General features: G+C 38.5%; 1 protein-coding gene across 8 annotated transcripts in view; it reads right to left on the bottom strand.

Moving 5' to 3' along the window:
- The window catches only part of LOC128182737 (AT-rich interactive domain-containing protein 1A-like), a 28672-nt gene that overhangs the window by 5356 nt on the left and 10816 nt on the right, over window positions 1-12500 (bottom strand). For 5 of the 8 annotated variants that reach the window (XM_052851477.1, XM_052851472.1, XM_052851475.1 and 2 more), the window contains 10 exons: window positions 10757-10916; window positions 8485-8577; window positions 8020-8157; window positions 6762-7766; window positions 6361-6524; window positions 4137-4325; window positions 3677-3911; window positions 1557-3285; window positions 1030-1439; window positions 420-635 (listed from right to left, as the gene is read on the bottom strand). In XM_052851477.1, coding sequence (XP_052707437.1) covers window positions 420-635; window positions 1030-1439; window positions 1557-3285; window positions 3677-3911; window positions 4137-4325; window positions 6361-6524; window positions 6762-7766; window positions 8020-8157; window positions 8485-8577; window positions 10757-10916 — 4339 coding nt within the window. The remainder of the gene's footprint in view (window positions 1-419; window positions 636-1029; window positions 1440-1556; window positions 3286-3676; window positions 3912-4136; window positions 4326-6360; window positions 6525-6761; window positions 7767-8019; window positions 8158-8484; window positions 8578-10756; window positions 10917-12500) is intronic. The other 3 variants (XM_052851473.1, XM_052851474.1, XM_052851476.1) reach the window with 3 other exon arrangements.

Raw genomic sequence — 12500 nt, 5'->3', positions numbered from 1 at the left:
GCTTTCTTGCAAAAAATTAAGGTACCTTACCAGGCATTTCTGCAAAATATAAGAGTATGCAAATTCCTATATAATCTTCTTGAAAATACAATTGAATTGCTGATATAAAAATAAATACATCTACAGCACAGCGAAATTCACTATATTAGAACTATATCTCCACCGGGGTGGGGCTTTGAACTCACGACCTCTATAACCAATACGCTTCTGGCAGTGAGCGGCCACGGTTCTAACCACTTGACCATCTAACCAAGTCCAAGTAAATTTTGATCATTTTTAGAGTAATTATAAGATTAATATTTTTTATTGCAACTCTTTATTACGAGGAGATACAAAAAAGATTTTTGAGGAACGTGTAGTCTGACCTTAAAAGAAAATAATTTAATATAATTTTTTTCTACTCTACACTTTGATCATACCCTGTGAATCAAAGCCCATACTGTCCCTGTGATAAGATGCATGGGGCACATCTCCATACGATGTAGGCTGGTTGTTATTATAACCCATATAAGAAGTTTGATGGGACCCATCCGCGTACGATGATGGCGGGGGATTATAACCCATCATCCCTGAGGAACTATAGGACTGGGTACTATTAGGCTGGGAGCCGTAGCCTGACTGCGAGTTATAGCCAGCTGTCAACAAATCAGTCAAAAAAACGCTCTCTTTAGCATTCTACCATTGCTATGTTGTTCTTATTCTATTTTTTACATATTTTTTCAAGCAAAAAGAAAAAAAGTCCCAATTCTTACATTAACACAAAAGTATCTAATTGAAATTATTTTTCACTTTGAAATTGAGAAGAAAAATCTTTGAAATTGAGAAGAAGTCTTTCCTGTTCCTTTTCTATTTTAATTTTAAAAAAGAAATAAAAAAAGAACTGAACCAAGAAGAAAAAGTTAGTTTTCCAGTGATTTTGTGATCCAATGAATTGACAGTAGACCAAACACAACCAATCCAAAACCACAACTACGCCTGCAGGTGCCCTCATGGGATTCAAACACTACACTCTGTGCTTTGATATCTTACCTTGATTGGGGTACTGGTCTGGAAACCTCTTATTGGGCGTGTTGTACATGCCACGATTCATGTCGTTCATCATGGGCGGTCTCTGGTTTGGGAAGTTCTGATACTGAGGGGGATATCCTCCATACTGATCGGGTGTGGGTCCCCCTCCCATCATTTTATTGGGAGTGGAATACCCCTGTTGATGCGGAGGGAAGTTCTGGTGACCGTATGGGTCATGCGGAGGACCACCCATGTGGCCCTGAGGCATCATGGCAGGGGGCTGATTTCCGTATCTGTTTGGTGGAAAAGTTGAATCCTGGGGAGCTGGAGCCTGTGGTTGTAATGGAGTGGAGGACTGAGGGGTGGGTTGACGCTGGGGAGGGGGAGTTGGTGTGGGGGTGACTGATTGCACTGGATTTGGAGAATCAAACCTACAACACAGCAAGTTGTGAATGAATATGTTGAGCTGAAGTCATGTAAAGAAAAATAATTGTTCATATGACTTTATTATTTATTTCCTTGATAAACTGAAATTGAAATGAAATTACCTTTCAGGTTTACTAAAATGATTTTCACCAAAGGGAAAATTTCTGCCTGATGACAAGGAAGGTGTGCTCATATTGGAAGCAGATCCCTGGGAATGGTCACCGTCCTGAGAATTATTCCCATGATAATTAGAGAATGGTATCGAAGAATCCTGTGAAAAATTTGACACAGAGTTCTCTACATTCGACTGAAAGTTGGGCATGTTTTGTGAAGAAGAAATGGGAGGCATGTTTTGGCCCATGCTGCTAGGGGGGCCACACTGATTCATGTTATTGAACGTCTGTGAACTGGGTGGCATACTATGGGGCATGTTTGACGGAAGATTTTGAGACAAGTTCTGATTCACGACACTGGGTGACACACTCTTCTGGGGAACACTTGTGGTTGTCATCGACTGATCCATACTGCTGACTTGAGAAGGTTGACCCATAGTATTTGGAGGCATTGGCTGGCCCATGCTGTTTTGGGGCACCTGTTGACCCATGTTGTTCAGGGGCATGCTTGGCCCTGTACTACTGGGTGGTCCTGAGGTTCCCATGCTACTGGGGGGCAGTGGCTGCCCTGAACTACTAGGAGGCATGGGCTGTGACATGCTGCTAGGAGGCATGGGCTGTGACATGCTGCTGGGAGGCATGGGCTGTGTCATGCTGCTGGGAGGCATAGGTTGTCCCATACTACTGGGTGGGACCGGAGCTGCTCCTGAACCAGACATCATTGGACTCATGCTCGTAGGGGGAGCATTGGGTCCCATACTGCTTGGCATCATATTAGGTCCCATGCTATTTTGAGTTGGTATGCTACTGTTCATTTGAGTTGAGGTTTGGCCCATGCTACTTGAGGGGACATTTTGAGCCATAGTATTTGGTGGCATATTTGGCTTGTTGAAGGTGGTGCTGTTATTATTGAAGCTACCAGCATTACTGTGCGGTGGCATTCCAGGGAAGTTAGATCCCTGTGAATTTGGCTGTCCGGAATTCATGTAACCACTGTTATTCATGTCATCTGCAAATGGGTCCTGGCAGCTAATACTGTCCCCATTCACCGGTGGTACCACTTGATTTGTTGTTGAGGGTGGCATGTTTCCCCTTGATGGTGGCATAGGCATGTGATTTCCAGAGGGTGGCATTCCCATGTTATTTCCAGGAGTCATGTTCATGTTATTTTGCGGTGGCATACCCATGCTATTCTGTGGTGGCATTCCCATGGAGTTGCCATGCCCCATGCCCATATTGTTTTGTGGAGGCATTCCCATGTTGTTTCCCGAATGCATGCCTGCACCCATAGTAGTATTGGGCATGCCCGGACCCATAGTAGTATTGGGCATGCCCATGTTGTTTCCATGCGACATCCTCATTCCACCTGTCTGCATGCCCATATTGCTGCCTGGCATGCCCATGTTGTTTTGTGACATGGCCATGTTCCCACCTTGGGGCATCCCCATCATGTTATTGTGTGGCATCATGTTGGGATTCATCATGCCTGGTCTCATGTTGTAGTTATTGCCCATCATCCCTGGGTGCATCATTTGATTGTGACCCATTCCACCCATAGAGCTGGGTGGCATCATGTTGTTCATCATTTGTCCCTGTGGCATCATGCCAGGCATTCCCATTGGCCCCATGTTGGGGTCGTAACCCTGGTTGGGTATGTTGCCAGGGAATCCCTCCATACCCTGATTGGCATTGGAATTACTTGGTGGTCGAAATGCATCTTGGGAACCTTGAGATCCAGCTGAAAAACACAAATATATAGCTTTAATATTTTTCACACATCCTACTCATATTTAGTGTGTAAAAATGCATTAATTTCAACAAGCCTGCATGCATAATGTATGATCTTAGAATCACTAAAGCAAGGTTTGAAGGAAAAAACAAATTGTCACAAATAACACAGTTTTTATGTTTTGTATTAAATTACAAAGTAAGTTTTCTGCAGCTTGAACTTTTCTCTAGTGTAGGTTATACATAGTAAACAAATCAAACTGTTCAAAAATGAATTTTGTTGTATAAAATTAATCAACAAAATCTGGAGAATGGAGACAAGGGGAGTGTTAAATAGAGCAAGCCTACCTATATTAGCATCAACAACATCCACACACTAAAAGTATAAAAATATCTCAGACCTTTTTCCTTCTTACCCGGAGAGGGTGCGCGGTTTCTTTTGGACTCGCGTTTCTGAGCTAGCTGAGCCTCCATATTGGCTAGGATGGGTCCGGGGTCCATTCCGCCGCGCTCAAACTGGCACTCGTAGTGAAAGAGGTATTTGATGTAGTTTTTCTTGAGTGTAAAGGCAGCACTCGCTGAGCTACCAATGTTGATCAGACCACAGATTTCCTTCCACTTCTTGGCTTTGGTCACCTACAAATTCATGACATCCAGATTCTAGTAAACTAGCTTAATCAATTAAAAACAAAAAAATTTGTTGGCTGTTTACAAACATGTTGTCTACTTTGTATGAAAACACATACGGTAACTTTGCATAAAATATTTTTCCGCTACAATTACATCAGATAATGAACGTCAGATCAAGATTCATAAAAAAGACTGAAGCTATCTGGAGCAGATCATGAGACAGGTGTTTACCTCAAGCATCCCTCCCCTCTCCTGTACATGCAGATACAGGCGGTACAGGTCTAGGGGCTGCTTGCTGATGGAGGGCATGTTGTTAAGCGGCGCACTCCTCTCCTCCAGAAAGCTCAGCAGCCGGTTCAGGAAGTAACGACGCTCCGGCTCACTGCCCATCTCATAAAGTTTGTTCACATCGCCTCCCTTCTGCAACGAGAAAAGGAACCCAATTGTTTGTCAATGCAAATTACGTATTTTTTTTTCACTAATAAACAATTAACTTGCAGTTGTAGTCTACACATTTTTTTTTTATCCTACACCATTATCCAGAATAATTGCAATTCAATGAAAAATAAACTGAACAAGATAAAAGTACAATATCTGAACATGCAAAGAGGGAAAATTGAGCCCGACAGATTATAGCATATATTTTCTATTCCCTGAAAGGCTCAATAAATTTCAGTTGTTTAGACATGGAATGCCATGGACAGCTTGTTTGTTCCTCAGCAAGACTTTCAGATCTCCACACAATCTCTTTAAGGTATAAATAGTATAAGTAAATTTTGTGTCACTACTAATGATCGCATAATATAATGATATATCTCTACTACCAAGCAATACGCTGTCAGTAATGAATTCACATGAATTCACTATAAAGCAAAACTACGGAATATGCACATGTGGTTTCATCTCAAAATATTGCCTTTATCAAGAAAATTCAACCTTCTGTGTTATTTCTTTTTAAATTTTTCTTAAGGAGAAAACAAGTTAACAACAACTAAAACAAAGAAAAAGAAGACAACAAAACGGAAAAGTTCAGCTTTTACAGGATCATCATAACCTTTTACAAAATCTTTTTATTTTAAAAATAACGCATATTGATAAATTCAGCTACTATTAATCAAAATAAATTATGTTCTATTATATTTGCCTCGTGTCAGTAAATGTCAAGTAAACTAATATCAGTTGATACAAATTAAATACTTCATACGATTGATGTGCAGTAAGTTATCATACCAAAAACACAACATAAAATGGTTTGTTTTCTATGTGCAAGATCCATATATAAAATGTGGTATCATAACAAAAACAATACCACAATAACAGGCAGAATAATAATAATAATAAAAGGGAAAAAAATAAAATAAAGGTAATGAAAAGGAATAAAAGAGACTTGCGACACGTTTACAATGCTGTTACAGAAACACTGACCGAAGGTCCCGACAAATATATGACAGCAAATAATGACCACACCCAGTTTGTGCACGTGACTTACGCTCTGGTTAGCCCAGTTAGAAGTAGTGACGGGAGGGCTGGTTATATTGTCAAAGTCCTCGTGAAACGACGAGACACTGGCACTCCCGGGGGAGGGGGCTACCAAGCTAGCAGGGGTAGGTGGATGTGAGCTTACACCCTCCTACAATGAACACACACACCTCCATATTTACCTGTCGTCTTCTAGCGGCCATCACAATTAACATTCATTTCCTTCTTTAAACACTAAACATTTTTGTTCTTGTTTTTTTTCTTTTAACTACATAGTTCTGTTCAAGGTAACTATTTTTATGCATTTCAATAATCTCGAAAAAAAACCATTATTTGTAAATGACTTGAACTCTTTCATTAGCCAAAAAAAAAGAAGAAGAGGAAAAGTGGAAAAAAAATTGAAGCTTAATAAAAAGCAAGGGAGATGAAGCTAATGAACTGGATCCTCTGAAATGGACAGGACAAGCCCTTGAAATAAAATTCCACATTTGAAGCAGACATGAATATATGCTAACAAATCTTGGGTGAACCTGCTGTTGACTGGACCCATCCAATATACATATAATACACAAGTGCATACTCTCATATTAGCAGTAGTAGCAGAGTTATATGAAGTCCATTGGAGAAAGGAGAGGTAAAAATCCAGCCACAACCATGTTGCTTAAAGCACATTCAATGTGTTCAAAACCAATCATTCTCTAATGTTTCGTTAAGGTTATTAAAACAATTTGCTTTTGCACACCAAAAAAAAAAATAAAAAAAAAAATAATTAAAAATAAATCAGGAAAGCTAAACATTTCTATCTGAAATAATAAAATTATCAAAGGTTTAAAAACCATGCAAATCAAATTTCCTCATTCAACAAAGTAGACATATCAAAAAAAAAATTTAAATCAAATCAAAAGAAGCCAAATGATTGGTTTGCTGGTTATAAATATGACACAGATGTTAAGTGTTTGTCCCAGTGGGTACTGACCTTCTTCTTCTTGTCGGGAACCGCTTCCTCCAGGGGAGGCATTGGGTTGGGTGGGGGTGGCTGCTGAGGGGGGAGGTTTGTCGGAATGTGACCGTGCCCGTCACTGGAAACCTCCGTCGTACTCATCACCGGACAAGTGTTCACCTGGGTCACTATATTCTTATCTGATAAATTAAAAGAAAGGTTAATTTTAGATTCAAGTTAATTCTGGCATAATTTATGATAATACAAATTGTAAAGGGGAAATATCACCATGCTTTATAAAATTATAGACAGGGCTAGTGCAAAATTTAAGGATAATTGGCTTTTTGCTTATAATGTACATGAAAATAAAAGCAAACGTTAATGTAATTTGAAGCTTTACCAATCTATCATGGGAGTTACTTCCCTTGAGTACTTACCAATGGGGTTTGTAGTTGCTGTAGTTGTGATGGGCAATTCCTGTTTCATTGCATTAGATGGCAAGTTCGTCTGGTCAGGTATGCTAGGCATATCCATTTCTTTTTGATCATTACACTGTGTGTCTCCCCCTTGAGATGAAGTGTCTGTCAGTGATGACATGTTGCTGTCCGCCCCCAGACTCTCTGGGGGTAGACCCTGACTAGGCGGGGTCCCTGACCGTGGTTCTTTAGAGTCCATAGAACTAGACTGGGGTGGTGGAACACTATTATCATTCCCGACATTAGCAGTCATTTCTGATGATGATGTCACATTGTCATTTGAGCCAGATGAAAAATTGGAGTCTCGTTGCATACTTTGCTTTTTAGATGGAGGGATGTTTTGTTGTGAAGGCATTTTTTCATTGGTTGACGACACAGATGAAGGGGATCCAAACGAATTTAATGGCGGGCCATTTGATTGAGAATTACTACCCTCCTGCAAGGGAGGCAGAGAATTGTGGGTAGAATTAGAGTCTGCCATATTGGGTGCACTACTAGAATTTGGCATATTAGAATTAGGTCCTATAGAATTAGGCACTGGAGAATGAGAGTTTGTCATCCCTGCTGGGAATCCCGGGTGGGGACCCCCCTGTCCATACATCACCTGTGAGGGTGGGATGTTTGAGCGACCACTTGGGCGCTGCTGGTTCGCGGCAGCCATTAAAGCAGCCTGAGCAGCAGCCTTAGCACTTTTTGAAGTTGAAGCTCCTGACCCTGGCGTTCCAGGGGTCGGGGGTCGTGGTCCATTGGCCATGTCATTAATTCCAGCATTATAATTATTCATACCACTCATCATATTGCTCTGTCCTCCATATGGATTATAGTTTGAATTTCTGTTCATTGGCATATTGTTATACATATTCTGGGCACCCCCGCTGGGTGCCCCTGGGTTGGGACCATTGTACATGGGGTAGTTTTGCATCCCACCACCTCCTGGGGACATCCCTGGTCGACCTGAATAGTTACCTACAAAATCAGAGAACATTTTTAATTGCACCTCTCAGAAATTCTCTCCTGATAATGATACAATTTTAAGGAAATTTGCTTAATCCTTCATTGCATCAGTTTTTTTTTTCATTTCATTTTCATTTTATCAATTATGTTAAACTCTCCCTCTTAAATTAATTGCAATATTTTTTTTCTCTGATCAACTTTCCGAGCTTAAATACTAGTAGTAGTAGTAACTTAAAATGGTTTTTCTTATATAGGGTGTACTTGCCTTGTGGATAATGAGAATTGTACTGGGGATACCCCTGATTCATTGGTCCAGGCATATTCCCCGGCATTTTGCCCCCACTTGGCCCATAATTTCCTTGATTAGGGCCCATGGGAGGGGGCATCATTTGTGGATTATAACCTACAAAAGTTGAAGTATGATCTAAGAATTTCATTATAACCCATTACTTATCAACCCAGTTAATTTTTTTTTTCTATTTTAAAGACAAGGTTACTCTTTCCATTTTAATATCATTAAAGCCAATTAAATTTGTGTATGTATCAAAGCTAATTATGTTTCATGGGGATATATTTGGGCGAACATTGAATAAAGACTGGTTTCATATATAATTCATTATTTGTTGATCGTTCATGACAAATTGAGCTTCCACAAATTTGAATCATTTTACTGCAGAAGACTCTTGAACTGGCTGGATACATTTGCAAGCTGTAAATAAAGTGTCCTTACTTGTTGCCATTGGTGACTGGGTCATCCTGGAACTCGGATTACTTTCATGTTGTGAGGGAGGGCGAGGGGGCATAGGGCTGCCTGCCTGGTTCCCTGTGACAAAAGCACAAAGATTCAAGTCAGTTATACTGTGGTTTTTTTTTAAACAGACTCAACTTTACTATTTAACTAATGGGTATTGGGGGTGGGATGGGGGTTGGGGGGTGTTATACGATAAGGTAAACTGGGAGTCACCCATGACGTTAACAATTTCAATTTAGCTAAAAAATGAGAATTTATTCATAATCACTGCATACTTAATAAAATATCAATAACATTTTTTTTATAAAGACAGAAATAAATGTCAGGGTGAACATAAAGTTTTAATTGATTTTGATCGTAATCAGTTTATGTGAAGATTTCTTATTCAGACTTTATAGCTGACCCTAACATTAGTAATGGATCCTCACAAGGAATAGTAATTTTTACTAAAAAGTCTAGATGAATTTTACTGTGGTATAAAATGAGAACTATTACTGTGGCAGCCACACAGTAAAGTGCTCATTGTTAACCCTGGTTAACTTTATGTAAATCATTAGACATATATATATAACTGGTAATGTAAAAGAATGCATTAAAGATTTTGCCAACTGGAGTGCATTGCAGTGTTAAATTCTATTTCTTTACAGGTGCTGTCATATGATCCGTTGTATTCTAAATGCATCTTGCAAAGTTCAAGTTAACTTTGCACCAAGGGACATTTCTCTCACTTCCCTCTCAAATAGATCACACTTTGTCAGATTCAAGAGTAAAGTAGCATTTCATTAAGATTACAAGCATTTCCGTTTTGCATTTTCATTTGACTCCATTCAAAAGCTGTGGTATTTACAAACAATTACATCTGATACACATCATTCCATGGAATCTCTTGAACCTGCTCTAAGTGCATCTCTGTAATCTCCATCAAAGAGCAGCACTCTCCCCAAGTAGCAATTAACTTGAGGATGGCATTTTCCAGCTTTCTTAAAAAATCGTCTCTTTTTATGAGCTTCTGCAATACATCAGTGTTGAATGCACTGGTCCAATATTGGCTTCTGTATAATCCTATCAGTTTTATTAGCATTAGGTAAGTTACTCCACAGACAAGGCAATAAATCTTCCACACCAAGTAATTATAGCTTTCCAGATGTCAACATAACCTCTGACCTCCCAGTTGCTGGCAGTGATAGTGGGGTTATTAATAGTTCTAGGGGAAAACCAAGCCAGAGAGAAAAGCCTCTGCTGAGCATGAATGGAATTTACCTGTCTGCAGAACAATGGGTCGAGGGGAGAAATCAAAGGATTAAATGTTCATTAAACATAAGTATAATGTATACCCTGACCTGTCAGGTAACACAATTCCCCACAGATGAACAGGTGCAATCTTAAGCACTGGCCGACTAGACTACTGATACAAAGGAATGTTATTGCACACTTCAGTGCATTCACAGCTCCATGAACAATGCCCCAAGGTCACTTCTCTCCGAGTTATCCAGTTCAGTAAATAAATCACCCATTGCGATTTGAGTATAAATTTTTGTTCTCTCTCTCTCACTGACACAGTGACTTTAATACTACTTGACTTAACGAAACAATTGAATTGACACCTACACTGAGTAACGAGATCTATCTGTGCCAAAAATATTAAATTTCCTTAATACACGGAAGTGTTTATATAAATACTTAGAGGACGGTCTCATATCAATTTCCTAAACTCTGTCATCAGGACGACATTGTCTTTCTGGTCTATCGGGCTCCGTCCTTATCTCCTAACCCAGCACATTCAGCGTGATTCTTATCTTATAGCCTCACTTCTATGTGTGTGCCCATATGAATGCATTTGTAGCTTTGACTGAGAAAATCCTACACACACACTGTATTCAGTACAACAGTACTTTTAATCAATCTCAAGTAAATAATAAATCACTGCATTGAATAAAAAAGAGCACTTTTCTCCTGTTTTTCGTTTTTTAAACAACTTTTTAAACTGCTGTAAAGCTAAACTATGAGAAAATGAGTGTGAAATAGCTGTGAACACTTAAACTGCAATAATATATCAAATCTAACAATTTATTATTACTATATAAGCTTATTTAGGACCACATATTATTGCAATATATACAGGATGATGCAGAGGAGCATTGGTGGTTTTGAGTATTTTTGTTCGTTTAAAATTGACAAGGGATCTAAATTAACTGAAAAAAAGTCGACCAAGTGGAATTTTCATGCAGTTTTAATTTAACTATAGACTTACCTGGAAGTGACGCCGGTGTATTTGACCTTGAACCTGATGATCCGACAGGGGAGGGGACAGGCCTCAGCGATGAGATGGAGGAGGGGTGTGGCGAGTTTGAGGTAGGTAATCCCTGGGAGTTAGTGTCACACGACGCTACATCGTCACAGCCTGAGATGTCCTGTAAACAAAACAAAAAATCATGGTACAGTGCTTTCCTTTAATTAGCAACATTGATCTATATTTTAACCATCCAAGCTATCTCACTCAATCTATTTGCTTCATACAATAACATTTATCTCACTTTTGGCTCATTCTATCTCGCTCAGCTTCGTATCATACAATGACAGATTTAAATTCAACTCATCTTATCTCATTCAAGTTTGATTCATTCAATTACTGATCTCAGAACCTGCTCATTTAGCTTTGTTTTATTCAATGACACCCATTTCACTTTTGACTTATCCTATTGATAAGTTTTACTTTCAACAGTGACACCGACTACTGTTCTCCTCACCCTATCTCGCTAAACTTCACTTTTCATTAATTTTCTAATCTAACTATCTGGTCATCCCATGTCAAGGACTAACACAAATACATCTGTATAACTTGACCACTTGCTTCAATAATATACAATGACAACTGCATGTCTTGATCATTTACTTAAAATGTAGAAAATTAATGCTTCTCTGTGTTTATTTAAGTCAATTCTTGTAAACAGAATCCTCGTAGATTGACAAAACTAACTAAGAGCAACCAATTGGATAGTTTTGTCAAATAAATTCAAATCATTGAAAAGTTTGGGATTTTTTGTATGGTGTTATAACATGTTTCTTTCATGGCAAGAACAATAACTCTGTAATTCACAACTAACATTCGACCTAAAATAAATAAAAGACAAAATATAAAACCTAAATTATTTCATTACTTGATGCTTTGCACTCTACACCGTCATAGAATGTACCCACTAGCTTAGGTCACCTTAACAGGAAACATTTTAACAGAAAACCTTGTATGAATTGGTCAAGCAGAAACAGACTATAATCAGGGGGGCCCCGATAACACAGCACACAGGATTGCATGCCTTTATATTCAAGTCTTAAAGCAAACGTTTACCTGTGCTTGCTCAGCCAGGTAGAACAAGTAATTTAAAGTCCGGGCTTGCTAGAAGATTTACATAGGGACATTTTGAAGTTTTAAAAAGTATTTTATTCGCGATCAAAAGACAAAAACACTTGCTAGCAGGTGCCCATGTTTAATCAGTTTTGATATGAAACATTCAAAAAACATCATTTCAAATTAGAGAACAATAAAACTAACATCAAAGAAATCTAAGGGATTTTTTCCTTGCCATATGTACAACTACATCTATTTACGCCATACAAATTTAACTGAAAAATATTGCTTTTTTCCTCTTCATAGTAATTTTTGTTTAAATCTTTATGATTTTTATTTAACTGACAGGTTATTATTAGAAGAAATGTTAAATTTTCTCACCAAAAAAATCCCCTTTAAGCAACAAAAGTATTTTTAGTTTGTAGCATTTCCCTATTACACCTTTGAATTATGGACTAGGTGTTAATTAATGTAATTAACTTTCTAGACTTATTTATGCTACACATATGCCCCTTGGTTAACTGTATTTAAACCAATTACTGGTTAATTTCTACATTGTGCGAAATGTCATTGGTAATCTTTACACAGATATTTCAGATGTTGTTGGGTTTTATTTTACTTTCTCAAACTTCAACAAATCTCTTTTCCA

This window comes from Crassostrea angulata, chromosome 5 (assembly GCF_025612915.1).
Source record: "Crassostrea angulata isolate pt1a10 chromosome 5, ASM2561291v2, whole genome shotgun sequence".
NCBI lineage: Eukaryota > Metazoa > Mollusca > Bivalvia > Ostreida > Ostreidae > Magallana > Magallana angulata.
Note: the sequence above shows the minus strand (reverse complement) of the source record. Positions and strands in the feature narration are given on the sequence as shown.